Here is a 17496-nt window from a genome sequence, read left to right on the forward strand (position 1 = left end):
TCGAGGGCAACGGGTTCAACGACTTAATTAGCCGGAGTGCTGCTCCGTTAAAGCATTTGCCCTTGTCGGTTTTTTATGTGCTGCCCAGCGTCTCTGTAGGATTATAAAACGGCAGCGGGGTTCTCCTTAATGATACCCTGTCATTTCATGTTTCAATTTGGTTATTAGACCCGCGTTTTGGCAAGTTTTATGGGACTTGATTTATTGTTTTCTTTATGCCTTAAAACAGCTGCGCTAGGTGACGAGGGTTTGCTAAATGAGGTGATGTAGATTCAAAGCTAATAAGCCTTTAACTCAGTAAAAAGCTAAGAAGAAGAAAAGAAAAACAATCAAGGTGACCCAAATGAAGCAAAACTCCGCTAACCTCATTTTCGTTTCCCTGAGGGGAAACCGGGGATAGGATTAACCCGCTATTGAATATTAATTAGTCATGGCCAACAATGAAGCACGTGTGATTAGAAACTGATTATCATTTATCAATATTAGCCTAATAGAATAAAGAATACAATTATCAAGCCTTCAAACTCTAGACAAATAATGTAGAGCCAAACATGTGTTTTGGGTATATGAAGCTGTTATGGTGCTATAGAAGGGAAATGGAAGAGCCCAATTTATATTCTGCACAAAGTATGAGATGAAATTTGTTCTGAAATTTTGGTCAATTTCTGCACAATTTAGACAAGTTAGAGAGACAGGGCAATCGACCTGCCTTAATCTCAGAAGCATGAAGTACACAGTGCCTGTTAAGATACAGACTAATTCAAACTGTGCATAAACAAGGTGCACACTTATATCTTATTTGCATTAATAGGATACCATGTATTTAATATAGTTAACCTGACCGTGAATTTTTTAAATTCCCTTCACTGACCACTTACTGGTTTTCTGACATTATAAATTTAATACATTACATTCTTTTTTTCTTCAGAGTGACACAAAAAGTGGTGGACAAGATTTTAGAATCTTCTGCTATTTCTATCAGCTTTTGTTTTGGAGATGAATACAGGCGTTAAGTGTCTAAGTTAGAGAAATAAATGATGTGAGTGAAAAATGAATGCATTTGTCATAAGGACAACAAGATAGAAAGCGTAATGAGCCTGTGGAAAATTACATAAATGCTTGAATCAAATTGTGCCTTGAAAAAAAAAGATCATATTAACTTTGGATCATTGACTCAGCTCTTACAAATTCAGCAAGAAAGACTGAGCATGGCCAAGTGTTTGGCAGTATGTGTATGGTTTGTATTTTGTGTGTTTTTTCCCCTGTCATACAGCATCAGTCCAAAATACAGCTAACAAAGCGATATTTTGACTCATTTTTGCCTCTGAGCTCGGGTGTTTTGGTGGGAAATAAGCTTTCATTTAAATGAGATTAGTCAGATTTTCAAAATAGTACTGATATCAACATTTTAATACATGTAACTTTCTAATATCCCACAGTTCTTTGCATAATTTACTGCAGTCCGGTAGTTGTCAATTTTTTGGGGCCCAGGGAACTTTTAGACTCATTAGTAGATCTGAAGTCTTTGCTCCATCTTACAGAGAACATGAAAAAGGCGCTCAAGTTGCAGTAGATGGGTAGGAATAGGCTAATGGTTGAGCCTTTATTAATTTAAGACCACTTAGTAGACTAACAAAAGGCAATACTATCCTTTAAAAGAGAAGTTATAGTAATGAATTAATTAGCTGTATCCTATGAACGTTTAATGTGTAACCTCAATGTTTGACTTGGCGCTGGATGGCCTGAAAGTTCCTTACAGGCACCTTACGGTCTCGTCCCACCAATGCGCTTATAGATGCCTTCAAAAAATAATACTGTATAAGTTTGTTTTTTCCTAAATAACTTCTCTTCTTACCCGTGATAACCCCGTTCCCCGTGTACCGGGGCAGCTGTACGTGTCTCACATCTGTTGATTGAAACAATGCGCATTTTTAAACCCTTTGACACAAGTCGCTGTAAGCTATGGCAAATTTGGAGCGCAGGCGCCATGTGCTATAGGCTACTCCACACAACATTTCATTAAACGGCCAGTGCCAGCAGCACACCCTCGCGCAGAGAGATGCTGGGAGGGATGGGAGGGGGCGCTTTTGGTGGGTGGGACATATGAGCGCTATAGAAAGGGGGATGCTGCAGCCCCGTCCCCCTCATATCGCTCTCCACCCAGCCCTAGAATAAAAACCACCGGTGACGTGCGCGCAGGGAAGCACCCAGCAGTATGTGCGCGCCCACGGGAGGGGCCGATAGAAAATGGCGAGTCTGTGCAAAAGGCAGCAATGCACGATAGAGAGGCGCGGCTTTCGGCAGGAACTTGACTCTTGGAGGCACAAACTCATTCACTGTGTAGGTAAGCTCGCTTGGCATTGTGTGTGTGCGTGTGTGTGCCGCGGTCCGGACGCCCGGCGGGTGCCGGTAACTGTATGTTTTCGTTTTGGCTGAAGTGTGAGGAGCAAAGTGCCGGGTATGTAGGGCCTAATGTCCACTAGTAAGCCTATAGGGTCTCCATGAAGCTGTCATTTTTTTTCTTTGCGCACGGCTGTTGCCTGGCGCTGCCCGCCTCCCACCGGACATATCCAAAAACGATTCAGCTCCAACTTTGAGCCGTGTTGTGGGGCCCTCTGTTCCACCTGCAAACTTGTGTGTGCGGATACTTTGCCTGTTATGAGTCTCTTTAACCGGGCTGTGAGCGCTCCGGGGCCATTTGGAGTCGTTTGAAGTATTATTCTATAGCTGTTTATTTATTGTAAGCAGAAGAAGTCACGTGCGCAGATGGAGCTGCTCTTCGGCCAATCGGCTGCCCCGCTATAGGTTGGCCCGTGCCCGAGTGCGCGGCGCCGGATGAGCTTTTTAATAGGGGAGGGTGGCGCGCGCCCTCAGCCTTCAAACATGACACTCCCCCCACCCCCACCCCCTCAACTGCCCTGGAAATCGGCTTTTGGGAGCGCGCTTTGCTGCATTGAGGGAAATGTCAGTGGGCATAATTTTGTTTTTAGGGGGGAGGAAATCTATAGGCGGGGGGGTCGACAGGGACAAACGTCTTAGTGTCCGCCTGTAAATTGGGTTTGAGACTTGTTGAAACGGCGCTCCTGGATGTGGTGGTGGTGGAAAAAGCTCTGTGCTTCAGGTTCGCTGTTTACATTAATAGTTACATTAACATTTTTTTAATCGTATGATCGCATGTTGTCGCTCCTGCTGGGACAGCGGAAAAATTCAGATCTTATCTTATTGAAGAGCCGATAAAAATCAGTTTGAACCTCTTCCCTTCTTTGACTTCGTTTCTTCTTTTATTTTGGATTTCATCGTCTATACATCTCTCCCACCCACCATCCCCTCTCCTGCCCCAGTCGTCCATTTGTGGTGTATTTCATTAGCTCGGTTTAATCCGGTTACATCAACCTTTCCCGATGTTACGGCAAGATTATCATCCCCCTCTTCGCCTCTGATCTTCTAACCTCCACGGGTTTCCTCGAGTCTCTCTCTGGTTCCCAATCCGGCTTTTATTGGCGATTTATTAAAAAAAAAAAAAAAAAGAAGAAGAAGAATAAGCATCACGCACAGCGGCAGCGGAGGAGTCGGGGTGTTGCTGGATGCGTTTCGGTGTCCAGATGTTGAGCGTTGACCTGTCACCTACTTACCCGTTCGAGCGCTTTTTAATAGCCTGGCCTGATTCCGAGCCGGCTCTTGGTGCCTTTTAGTGAGAAAAGGTCAAACCGAAGGAGTGCAGCTAGCGGTAAATTAAAAGGCTGGCTAATCTCTGACCTTCAGCTGATGTGTTCGGCGTAAAGCCATAAAGTATCACAGTAAACAGCAGGAAAGAAAAAGCAGAAACAAGACTTGGTTTGCTTTCCATTTGAACTTGGATTTCTCACTGACTTCATGTGTAGCTTTTACTCACAAACTGACTTTCAAAGTTCACACAGTAGGACTGGATTTTATTTATTTGGTTTTGGTGGCCCTTTTACTTTGTATAATGTATAACATTACTGGTTCTGTGGGTTTGGGGATGGTTTTGTCCCCTCCCCACTAAGTGTAACACAGTTTGGGGGGGGGGGGGGGGGGGGTGCTTGCAGTTACTCATAATGAAAAGGAGATTCGTGTAACCTATAAAAAAACAGAAAAAAGGCAGAGCAGATAATTCAGTAAGGATTATATAAGGCGCCGTAGAAATTCTGTAATGATACTACATTTGATAGGGATACCTTAAGTATGATAAACACCCTGCAAGCTCCTGTGCATCCAGAATCTGTGTAGTAATATCACAGTGATACCACAGGGGACACAGATACCACAAAGCTCAATAATGAACTCACAGCTGGATATTACAGCATGCTTTAGCTCTGTATGGGGTGCTGTATGTGTGTGCATGTAAGTTCCATATTTCTTCATTTCTGCTTGTTGACATTCACTGGTTTGCAGTGCGTGGTGAGTCGTAGGGCTGGGCCGAGAGGCAGCAGCGGCTTCTCAGCGCTCACATTGAAATCTGCCATGTTCTTATCCATTGTTGAACTATGAGAGGTTGAGAATTAGTTTCAGAAAGATGTGTAAAAGAAAAAAAATTAAATCGGGCTACTTTAAATTTATAGCTCGTTAACATTTGGGAGTTGGCACTGTTATTATATTGTGTTTGGATATTAAAATGTTACAGAAAGTGTGAGGTTTTCACACTTTCTGTTTGTCTTAGCAACAGTAAAACTGAAAGGTGGCGAACACTAAATGAAAAGCAGTGACTTTAGTGACTTAAGGCAGGGTTTTCCAGCACAGAGGAATGTGCTGCTAGAAACAGAAGAAAAAAAATCAGTAGTGTTGTAATAAAAGTCGTTAAACTTGAGTTTCATGTACCCAAGCGTAATCATCAGAAACAACAAGACAAATGCCCAGATTCATAATGTAACACACACTCACTGACTTTACTGTACAACGAACTGCCATGCTTATTGTCATTAAGCCTCTAAGGTGTCATTCTGAACCTGAAAACAAAATCCCGGCTTAAAGGAAACTCAGAACTCTCAACTTGACACCTGAGAAGCCTCCAGGCGTCAGCCTTGTTATAAGGAAGGTTTTCCGGCATGAGAATTTGTACCTTTACGAGGCAGCCTTATTATTAACATATTGTTAACGGTGGCGGGGACATTTGGTTGAAGAAGGTCAGCCAAGAAAGATGGACACCTTACAGTTTATTACATTGCACTGCGACGTGCATGGATGCAACTTGACGACACAACGAGCCTCATCTTTTTACCCTGTGCTGCACTGATAATAAATTAGGGCCTATATGCCATAGAAAGGTTAACATTATGAGTTGGGAGCAAATATAGCCCAACTGCTGATTCCTTTGACACATATTCTGGGGAAGGGAGTGTAGCTAATTTGATTGCTGAAAGGTTGTGCCAGTGCTGGAGAGAGACAGACTGTGTCGGAGATAGAGAGAGAGGTGTGAGTGTGAGTGGCAGATTGCTTTTTTCCCCCTTAAATCTTCCAACATTTCTAAGCGCGGTACTGATGGCAGCAGAGCAGTTAGTCAGCATAGTTGGTAGTGGTGTACCGATTGTGCCGTTCTGAGCCATTACTGAGGTTCCAAATAACAATTTGGCCAGCACTATTTTTTTGTGGTAATTTTTGATGTAATGTTTTTTCTATATCCTCCTTTCTAATCTACCGATATTGATAATTGATTGCTTTCTTAATTGCTCATACTGATATCAGTCATCAGGGCCAATATTTGTGCATCACTAATATCTAATATTTGGTGAAAGTTTTCAAACAGTGGCCATCAAAGTAAAAAAAGAATGAGTGATTTCAGACAGGCTTACAACAGGCTTACAGATATACTGTATAAGGAGCACACTTCAGTGAGAGAGTTAGCCTCCTCATATGAACTTTATCAATGCAAAATGTAAGAAAAACTCAAAAAGAGTAAGAGACAACCCAAGGTTGATGTCTGTGTAACCTTTTTTTAACCAAGTAAAACCCAATCAAGAGAGGATTGCAGTATAAAACACAAGGCAATCCAAAAGAAACAAGACCAAAAATATTGGTAAAGTATGGAGTAATGTTTGGCAATTTTAAGCTCAAAACAGAAATATTGACAATATTAAGGAAACAAAAAGCGACAGTTCAGCTTTTCCTTTAGGTGAAACCATTGCTGGTTAACATTCTGTGGGTATCTCAGTAGTTCACAGGTCTTTTCCACCTTTAAGTGCTAACTCTGTCACATGATTTGTAGTCCTTTGAGCTGAGTGTTTCCAGGTAATTTCCTTTTGTTTACTGCTGATTAATGAATGAGTTTGAGGTGAATCGTGCTGATTTTGCAAGAGGATTTGGCAGCATGTGCTATAAAGACAGCAAATGTCTCCTGCAATTACAGTTAAATTGTGATGGGAAAGTTTATCCGTTTTGGTTTAGTGTGTCGATACATGAATAAATCCCAGTGATTTCTATTTATCTGTCCATCTTTCTATCACTCTATCTCTCTGCCTTTCCCTTGATTACCCACTGCGCTCCATCCTTGTCTTATCAAGTCAACAAAATCCCTCTATCCCTCAATCACGCCTCCTTCTTCGACTGGACAGCTTTTATTTCAGTAATGGACAGATGGACGCCCCAAGAGATCTGCCTGCTACTTTCTCATCTTGCTAATTCTTTTCATGGGCTTCCTGAAAAGGAAAACAAAACATGGCACATTTATCCAGAGCTGTTGGGGGAGAGTGGCAGCGGTCCACACGTTTGACCGGACCGGATGCCAACACTGTAAATCTCTACATGCACTCTTCATTATACATGCGTGCGCGCACGCACACACACACACACACACACACACACACACACACACACACACACACACACACACACACACCCTCTGCCGCTGTAGTATATATGTGGAGCTGCCTTAGGGGCTGATCCATGCCAATCAGGAGCCCCGTGGGAGGAGGGCTGCTCTCTTTGGTGGGGGGTTGCCATCGGTGAAAAAGCAAAATGCACCACTGGCGCTAAAGAGAGTGTCGACAGAAGGTGCGTATGTGCGTGAGAACCTTTATTTATCCAGAAAACGGTTCAGCGAGCGACGCGCTCTTTTTACAGCGGCGTCCTGCCTCTCGTTCATACACGCCGAACTACCTGAAAGATCCCAGCCACCATCCTTTCTCTTACACGCCTGCGTCTTTTATCCCAGTTTGAATTTGTTTCCAAGCACCAAAAGTATTTCATCTTGTTGTTGCAGTCTGTTGGAAAGTATGGCAGCTTTCAAGGACAAATTCATTTCACTTCTCAAGACAGGAGGATGGCAGGTGACTTCCTAAAAAAAAGCCATTTTGCATGGCTGTTGTTGTTGTTGTTATTCTGGTTTTTTTTTAGTCACTTCTTTGTTGTTTTCCTCCCCTGGGATCTTTGGCACAGAAACATAAAGCGATGGGGAGAGACTAATTATTATCTGTGAGTACTGGACCATCTTCAACAGAAGTGTTGGTTACTTTGAAAACCACATAAGAGACTGGGATGCTTGTTATTGTAGTCTGTAAGCAGGGCTGGGCACTCTGAGCAATTAGATAAAGCTACTGAGGCCATCATATGAACTTTATTTTATTCAGAGCGGTCCTGGTTACATTTAGAGGTTAAACAGTCAATTAATACATAAAGTGAATTTAGCTAATAGTTTAAGCAATGTTTCAATTAAGAAAACAAAACAAATTACCTGCTTTATGCATCTAAACTGTTGTTATGCTAGTTGTTACATCTAGTTCAAGCTGTTTCTTCTTGGTCATGTTAGCCTTCATCCATGGGTGATTAAATGTAGATACTTTTTTCTTTTGTTGTTTCATTATGGAAAAACTGAGCCTGCTGCGGGTTCGGGAGGTTTACACTTATGAACCTCTCTGGAGTTCTAAATATGCTTGAGTCATTAAACAGTTTATATCTGAAGCCTCTCAAAAGCACGTTTTCTTATATTGTCTGCCCTTAATTATATATTGTTTTACTTTCTTAATTTCTTCAAGCTTGCAGATGAAGGTCAGTGTGACAATCCTAAGCTGGAGAGAAAGGAAGCAGCAATTTTGTTCTCCGTCTTTCTCTCTCTTTGTTTTTTCTTCCCTTTCCATCTTAGCACAGGCCAAAGTCCTCTGCTTCCTTAAACTTTGTACATGGCGTTCGTTACTCAATCCAAAAATTTATGTAAGTGTTCCATTGTGTGTGTTAATGCATGTGAGTTTGTCTTATGTGAACTACCTGACCTCCCTGGTACAGTTCTTTGGATCTCCATGTGGGCTCATGCACTGTTTGGAGCTTGTGTTTGGAATACACACACACACACACACACACACACACACACACACACACACACACACACACACACACACACACACACACACACAGAGCGCTGGCGAGAGGTGCTGAGGCTTTAAAGCAGCAGGAATGTTTACTCGGACCCGCCTTTAGTGAATTCCTTCTAGTGCTTCAATAGTGGCTGCTTTTGTGCGGAAGGTCATATTTGAGCAATGTGTTTTTCAGAGTATTTGATTAATGGTGCGGAGTAGCTTAGGTGTGTGTGCTGTACTTCTGCCTTTGTAAAGGCAACTAAAGACCTTAAAATTGAGGCTATATTTGGAAATTGAGGACATTCTGTTTGTTTCTCACCTCTAAGAAGTGTGTGAGAGTTAAAAACCTGCGCTAAATCATACAACTGTGATGATTAACCTTAAGAAATACTTTAATTGTTTTAAATCTCCTCTTCTTTGTAGGAATTCAGCATTAATGGAATAGAAGTGTGTGCCATTCAGACTGTCATTAACAATTAATTAATACAAAGTAGCACCTTGGTATTCCGGAACAAGAGGAACCAGCTAATGAGCTAATAAGTGGGGTGAACAGTCGGTTAAGCAGTAGTAAGCTGCCATGGTTCACAGTTAAAGGGACAGTGCACAGGCAGCTGCACGTGCAAGAAAAATCTGCACTTTTTGTCATTTCATTCACAGACTAATATGAAAGAAGATCTTTGTCAAAACCCCTCCAGCAGCAGCAGGATGTCATGTTTATATAATCAACAGTAGAAGGTATTTACAGTAAAAAGAAGTGTTAACTCACTTTATGAAGGTTTTTTTAAGTACAGGAAGTTTACGTTTGTTATGGCCCATTAATAAAGGTGACACCACAATCTACAAACCTTAGAGATTATCACTTATTTTATTTGTCAGTGACATTGAAATGTACAGCACCTAATGATCAAGTATATTAATCAGTAACCGCGGTAAAGTGATAACATATAACGTGGTCTTTTTTTGCCACATACATTTTTATTGTTAAAAAATTATTTACCTGCTGTACTAACTGAAATACTGCAAAATGAAAGCAAAAGGAGTCCTCCACCTTTACATTTGTGCAGTCACCGCTAAGAACTGTAATCAGCTGCTGTCTGTTGCACGTCACCATGTACCACTATGTACTTTGTGTCACTTTCAGTGTGACGAAGCCAACGTTTTCTGCATAAGTGGATAAAATGGTGGAGGCAACAGTCAGTCTTCAAACGGCCCTGTTTCAGAATTGTTGAATATATAAATAAAAGCCCTAATGTCTATGATTTGGGACTCAAATTAGCACAGAGACAAAACATCCGACACGGGGAGGTACGGCAGTTTAGCATGCAAACTATTCTACAAACATGGCGTTTTGTTTTTTAATGTATAGTTTTGCATTTTCTTCGAGGAAAAAAACAAGATAGTTTTCCATTTGCTTCTGTTTATCTTAAACAAGGTCATACACAGGCAAGGTGGCTGACAAAACAACCAAGAATACATTTTAGTATTTAGTAGAGGTTAGCTGTAGCCCCTCTATAAATTATCTGCTACATGAAATAGTCGGCTACAACAATGTTTTCTTTTTAAAAGACATTGTTAAAAGTATATATCTTTCTTTCTTTTTCTTTTTTTGTTTGTTTTTGGAATACTTTAATTTAGAACATAGGTGTCAAACTCTGGCCCGCGGGCCAAATTTGGCCCGCAGCCTAATTACATTTGGCCCGCGAAGCCAATACTAAATTATTATTAGAGCTGGCCTACTGGTATTATACAGCTAATATATATATTGTTTAGTATTAAGCTTTGCTTGTTCCATATTCAGTTTTTCAGCAAAACTTGTTTGAGTCCATAAGAAGAGATTCATTCTTAAATCTGGAGGAAGATTTTTTTTTTCAGTAAATATTAATGTTAGCCCGCGACCTTGTTCCAGTTTTGAATTTTGGCCCACTGTGTATTTGAGTTTGACACCCCTGATTTAGAATGTAATTGTAAAGCCAGTATTGTCAATATGTATTTATTTATTTTCCTTTACCTTGTAATTTTAGTAATTTAATCTTAAAATGTTTATTTTTATTTTTGCTGGTCTAATACCTTCTGCTCTTAAATGTTTTTGAGATGTAAATTCTTTGCCTTTTTTCATTTTTTTAAAGCACAAGTCTATACCTGTATTTATGTAATGTCCTATATAAATATTGCCTCATACAACATCCAACTGTAGCTTATTAGACAGTGATACTGTTATTGCAACTTCTAGTACTGCTAACAATATGAAGATAATAATGGTAGCATGATCGAACAAATCCTGATTTAAGGAAACATTGTAACATTTTTCTGTATGATAATGTTAAAGTAATTGTTATAATAAATAATAGTTATTAAATATTACATTATATTATATTGTTGGCTTAAGTGAGCAATAATGCATTTTACAACTTAAAAAGTTTTAATTAGGAAAAAGTTGGAACGGGTACAGAAAGATTTCATCACTGCAAACTGAAAAGATGATCATTTGAACTGAACTGCTTCTTGTATGTTTGCTTTCTATACATTGCTTTTAGTACATTGAAGTCAGCACACTGTGTGTGTGGTGTGTGTTTGTTGGGTTTAATCTTGCATGTTTGTTTAAAGACTCTTTACCCACCAGGCATGGCAGCATGCCCAGTGAGGAGAGTGTGCCGCTGCCGTGCACGGTTGCATCCTGGGAAATGTAGTTCTTGGTAGAGAGAACAAATGGGAGAGTACGAGAGACACTGAGGGAGAAGGTATGCAGAGGGAGTGTTGCTATGCTATGTTGCTTTTATACAACAAATCCTAGGAGGAGACATGATGGATGAGGTTTGCACAGCAAATGACACAGAAACAATGAGCAGTTATTTGCAATTCAAAGACTGAAAAGGACTTCATTATGATTTTGCGTTGGACATGAGATTGGTCATGGAGACACAGGAAAATCTTCCACTCCTGATTCACAGGGAAAAAAGAAACTGTTGAAGCACAGGGTTTCTTTTCAGGACATCCTCATGAATATGAATCAAAGTGATGTAATCATTCTTAACTTAAACATAAATTTATGCTGTGAACATGCTTAGGATGAGCACCGTTTGGCATTTGGTAGTACTGATATAATAAATAACCTTAGATTTTCACAAAAAAGGCACTCTTTTTATTCTTTTTCAACTTTGACAAAAAAAACAAGTCAAATTTAATCAAAATTACATTTTAAAAAAGTTTGATTTGGACAGTTTAAACAAAAACAGCTAAATTTCTACACTTGTGTGCATTCCTCGACCAAAACTAACATGCTGGACAACAAAACTGCTTCATTAATATTAGTTGCTTTGTGTTTGATACAAATGATTAACACGCAGTCTCTCACCTCAGAACAAAGAAACATTTACAAAGAAAGTTAAGATACACCATTTAAAAATATATGGATTGAATTCGACATGCAACAATTAGTGAGCAGGGACTGAAATAAGCCAGTTTCCAACGCTATATGCAGATATGTGCTGGTTTGTTTCATGCATGTTCAACACGTGCATGGTTGTGCATGGAAATAGTGGCACGCACTCGCACACAGACACACACGCCAACATGTCATTAGCGTGGAAGCTTTTTGATTTTAGATTGAAAGAAAAAAATTCACTCAGTGGTAGGGATGGGTATTGATAAGATTTCCACGATTCCGATTCCATTTTCGATTCTGTTTAACGATTCGATTCTTTATCGATTCTCTTATCGATTCTTTTTAAAAAAAGGAGAACACTAAGGTCGATTAGCTTAGAACTTTGTTTTATATCTTCTCTTCGAACAAGATAGAAATTTAGGAGTAACATGGCCTTACAAACCCGACAGTGAGATCTTAAGAGATCCAGCCTACGGCTCTTCAATGGGATGTCACAGGGTCCCCAGGAAAAAAATTTGTAAATGTAAAATAATAAAATAAATATTCTTCTGTAGCAATAACAAAGTATAATATAAATTATTCTGTAGCAATTACACAAGAATATCCAGTAATGTCCCTGCCTACAATTAAACACATTCACTTACCGAAAATCGGGGGCATCTGCTGCGGCAAATGGGTGCAAGCCTTTACCACAAACTTAGTCACTGCTCGGTGACATTCGTCTATCCTGGCCTGAAAGGAGACGCTACCAGTAGACTGCAGCGACAACTGCCAGCATCTGAGCCAGCCAGACTCTGTCTGTCTCTCTCATCATGGTCACCTAAATGCACAGTAATGGCAGGTTTTGTGATAAGGCAGATCGCGCAAACATAATATGCACTGTTGTTGATTATTTACCTGCCGCATTAACGGGAGAGGACGTGCAAACGTTACCGCTGCTGCTGGGTTGAGATTCACGAGTCCGGAGCGGAATTAAAAACACGACATTCATTTAAGGTTATCGGGTGTTTTTTGCATATTCGTAGTGTTTCCTCCCTTAAATGAAATATCGACTTTGCAAGTATTGCAAGCTGCCCCGTTGTCATCCGTTCTCGTAAAGTATAACCAAACTTTTGAGCGTTTGAGCCGCTTACGCTCTGTGTTTCCTGCCAGGTAAATGACGCTCCGAAACGTGGTGACGTCATTCGGGGCGACTGGAATCGATAAGGGAATCGTTTGCAAAAATGGCAAACAATTCCAAGGAATTGAAACAGTGGGAACCGGTTCTCAACAAGAACCGGGTTTCGATACCCATCCCTACTCAGTGGAGAAATAAGAACTAAAAGTGAAACAAAATAGCATTATTGTAACTTTATGGACACACGCATGCTTCTGTAACACACAAGTCACATGCTGGACTCTGAGATGGTGCGTTTGTGTGCTAGTGAGCTCAGCTCCTGCTCAGAGTGTCTGTGAACAACAGAGAATGTCTCAGAGTGTAAAATCAAAACAATGTGTGACAGGAAGGAACGATCTGAGCTCGCATGCTCAACATAACTGCTTCCATGTGCTTTTGTTACTGTAATACTTTTGTGGGAGTGTGTTTTTGTCAAGACAAACATGGGGGACAAAGGCTGGAGAAAAAGTGACTAAACCAATCAGAAGCCGCGGTGCCACTCTTATTTTTGAACTCTTTTTTTTGTCTGCATAGCTCACCATTTTTATTCTTACTTAATTGCCGATGCTAATAGGCTTAACCTTTGTGCCGTAATCAAGTGATGACACAGTCCCTGTGTCCTCATTTTCAGAGCTGTCGTTGACCACTTTCATCAACCGTGGATGGAGTCTTGGCAATGTCATCGTCATTAAAAGTACATACCAGTCATTGTATGTAACGCTGAACAGAGGGTCATCCCCTGCAATGGCATCTGAAGCCATGGGGTTTTAGGGTCTGACTCACATTGCTCAAGGAAGTCTGACCTCACTGTCATTCTGTCACACAAAGTGGTAATAGCTGAAGCTTCTTGTACAGGTGACCTTCTGTTTGGAACAAGGCATTTGGTGTTCTTGTGGAAGTGTCTGTTGAGCTAACGATGTCAAAGATGAAATGAGATTGTTCTTTGTCCTAAGGGGATTCATTCTGTTTTTGTTTTGTTTTTTTTGTTTTTTTTGGGGGGGGGGGTCCAGATCTTTCTTATCCATAATGTCAAAACGTACATTTATAAAGAAGATATCAGATCTCGAGCCATATTAAATGTTAAATGGCTTAGCCCACTTCCATGTGCTCTCACTTCATTGTAGTACTCAACACAACCCACGACCCTGTATGCAGCTCAAACATTTTCTTAAAGTTTAATTTAAAATAAAAATATTTGTAGGAAATTACTTACTCACTAATATCACTATTAATACTAATATTCTTTGGCTTCAAAATTTCTAAACAGCACCTTATTCTTAATAAACTAATACACTGTTACACTAAAGTACACAATAGCATTATAACTACCTAACTCTTTCCTTTTATTTAGTGTCTATAACAATAGGAATGAGCTCTGTGTAGTTTAGATTTATGCATGTTTGTTAAATGTATTGTTTGAGCCTTTAGACCTACGTGATAATTTTGTGAGGATTTTATTGGATAATAAGATTACTTTATAAGCACATTCATAATGTTTAGGGCTGTAGAGCAGTTTGAAATAAAAAAACAAAAAACATGACCTTTCACATATTTAAAGAAACTTGAGATATTTAGTCCATTTTTAGCCTGTTGCTAAGGAAAGTTAAAGTATTTTCTTTGTTCTGTCAATAGTCTCTGTGCTGTCAGTTGTAATGAGCATTTCAGCCTCTCTCTACAAACCACTTGTGGGGCCTTTTTTTAAACCATAATTATTATTTTTAATTTTATTTATTTATTTTTTAATTTGAAGCTCACAGTTTTGATGATCATGGTCAGACATGTCTGGGAATCTGAAGGTTCAGAGATTCATTGGGAAACAAACAAAATACTGATAAAGCTATGTTAAAGCTTTATTGCGATAGTTAAGAAAAAACTAAAATATTGGTTGGAAAAAGAAGAAGACACAACAACAAACAACAAAACACATCAATTTAAAAAAAAACCCACAAAAAGCAAAACAGTGTCTCCACAGCCTGAAGGAATCTGTCAGCATCATATAAAATAATGTAAGTCTACCAGGAATACAGATGTGGGAGTAATGTTATGTACATGTGGAAGCTTGTCAGCAGTTTCTGACAGTATGACAAAATTTACATTTTTGTGGCCCAGATGCGAGTTATGAAGAAACAACAAAGCAATGTTATTATTCAAAGGTCAGACTGGTGCTAGTCTATTTTTTATCCAATACTTTGAATAGTAAATCACTGTTAAATCACCAGAACCAACAACACATTAACTGTCTTTCAGTACAGTCTGTCTCCCTGATGCTCCAAGACCATTGGTTCCCAATTTTTAATCTTAAACAATGCAAAAACATTTTTTAAGACTCAGTAATCCCACGAAAACATTTGGACATTGGATTTTTCTGAGCAAATATTACTCGGACAGGAGGAAATGGTGCATTTATTTGGGATTATTTCAGTGGTGGATTAATCCACATTTGGTGCTTTAGTAAGTCTTTTTACAAGCAGCATCTTGTATGTTGGTGTTGTTTATGGAAAGAAAAATAATGTAACCCAATGCAACAGTGTGGAACAATAGTGTGAATAATACAAGGCTATATTCGATATTTGACTTACAGTACCTGTTTTGTAGCTTAAGGTATCTTTAAAAAACTAATCAGATTTGTTGTTGTTGTTGTTGTTTAAAGCTCGGTCTAGGAATGTATTTGCTCTGTAAATTCTTAACCTGTTCCTAAACTACTCAGATCACTTATTATCTTTCTGGTTAGTTATTGATTACGTGGACTCTACAAAATCTGCGAGTTGTAAAAGTACGTTTTAAAGCTTCATTGCAGGGAGCAGATAATCTTTCCTGTGAATTGATGAGCCACTACGCTGATTTTCTGAGACTTGAGCCATTTCTTCAGCAGTGCCTTAACGCTCACTTTTGTTTGTCTATAGTTTACAGTAACTCGCCCAGTTTTCCCTCCTCTGTTCTCACGTGGAGGTGTGCTCTCATGTATGTTTCTTGTTGTTTTTCAGACATGGTGACATATGGGATGTATTGAGTTATTCATTTCTTAGTGATATTTTCTGGTCAACTGAAAAAAACATGTAGGGTCGGGGAATATCTTGGCTAAAACAGTTACAATAACACCTTGGACAGTAGCCAATAACAGATTTTTCTAATGTTTATTTTGTTGTTCTTCTATGCCAGCGACACAATAGAATCAACAGAAAGAAGAAGACTTTGCTTTTTTGCCTTTTTGCTGTAAAAAGCAGGAAGAATAGAAAGAGAAATGAATTAAGTGCTGTTTATATGGTATTATAAATGGCACTGCTTAATTTAGCTTTATTTGAGTTCTATGTAGCATGTCTAGTGGTTAAGTCGAGGACACAGATTATTCTCAGGAACTGCTAATGGCTGTTTTGGGGGGACTGGGGTTCAGCAGAAGAGCATAAGTATAAGCAGTGTTAGTTAATAGCCTGGAAGTGGGAAATGTATTATAAAAGTGTTACTGCTTCAGCCACCAATGTGTGAAAAGCATGAATGCATGCAGTCTGTGTTTTAAGCTGTGTAAAAACACAGAAAAATATGAGTTCAACAGGCTTAATTAGCATTAGCAGGTTAATGTAAAAGCAGATGAAAAATACGGAGATGCGTTTTGTTTTTCTAAAATCAAGTTGTTTTCAAGAATATTGAGTTCTGGCTCTAAAAAGGTTTATTATGTCTTCCCATCACTTTTTCCATTTTTCATATCGAGTTCCACAAAGATAGAAATGGTCGATTATTAGATTTAGATTATTATCGCCTCCAAAAAAAAGCATCTTGCAGGTTTAAGTAAAAATATGTAATTCTTTCATGAAAAAAACTTGTGTTTGGTATTTGCTCTCTGATACTATTTGTCACATAACGCCCATTCATTCATGCATTAATTGCATCCGTTTGGTTGTCTTTACTAAACAAGTAATCCTAATATATTAATTTAGAATTACAATAAAAGTTGCAGTGAATTATTATTGTACGCCAGTCTACCTGCTTAGGTAGTCTAACTAACAACCTATTCAGATAACACTCAGTTGGAAAGCTTTCATATGAATCCATGAATTGAGTGCTCATAATTTATGAAATGATATTAAACCACAGTCCATGTTGCAAGTTCTGATGCTTTGCATAATGATCAGTGTTAAAGCTGCCATCTCAGCTAAAAGTTTAAAAAGATGTCATAGCTTCCCTTCTTGCTTGAACTCCAGCAGCAGCCAGCCTAGTAACCCTGGCTGAAAATGTACAGACACTGTTTCTTTATGGTTACAGATTACAGTGGGAGAGCAAAAAATCATTTTGTGCACCTTAAAGCGCACAAGCTTTTTCATCTGGCTTTTACTCAGCACTGTACCGGACACACTGACACACAGCCACAGTGTTACTGTACACGTGAACTTGGAGCCTGGCAGGATAAGTGAAAGTGACAGAGCCAGCTGTGCCGTGGGACGACCGGGCAGGCTTGGAGAACTGGGGGCTGTAAGCTCCCCTCTGTGTGACCGTGTCACCCTCAGTTAGGCGTCGAGCCCACCAGGCTGCATAAACACACACACACACACACACACACACACACACACACTCCAATAAAGCTGAAGGTCAGGCAAAGAACACCACCGCCGTCGCTCCCGTCACCGTCAAGAGAAATGTCACTTGTATTTTTATCTGCTGCT

The 17496-nt window shown here is 39.6% G+C and overlaps 1 protein-coding gene across 1 annotated transcript in view; it reads left to right on the plus strand.

Moving 5' to 3' along the window:
• Positions 1-2115: 2115 nt before the first annotated feature.
• The window catches only part of lcor (ligand dependent nuclear receptor corepressor), a 93170-nt gene continuing 77789 nt past the window's right edge, over positions 2116-17496 (plus strand). Inside the window, exon 1 of the mRNA XM_084932182.1 lies at positions 2116-2344. Coding sequence (XP_084788308.1) covers positions 2248-2344 — 97 coding nt within the window. The 5' untranslated portion in view covers positions 2116-2247. The remainder of the gene's footprint in view (positions 2345-17496) is intronic.

Source organism: Perissodus microlepis, chromosome 6, assembly GCF_051167445.1.
Source record: "Perissodus microlepis isolate ML-2025 ecotype Zambia chromosome 6, ASM5116744v1, whole genome shotgun sequence".
In the NCBI taxonomy this organism is placed as follows: domain Eukaryota; kingdom Metazoa; phylum Chordata; class Actinopteri; order Cichliformes; family Cichlidae; genus Perissodus; species Perissodus microlepis.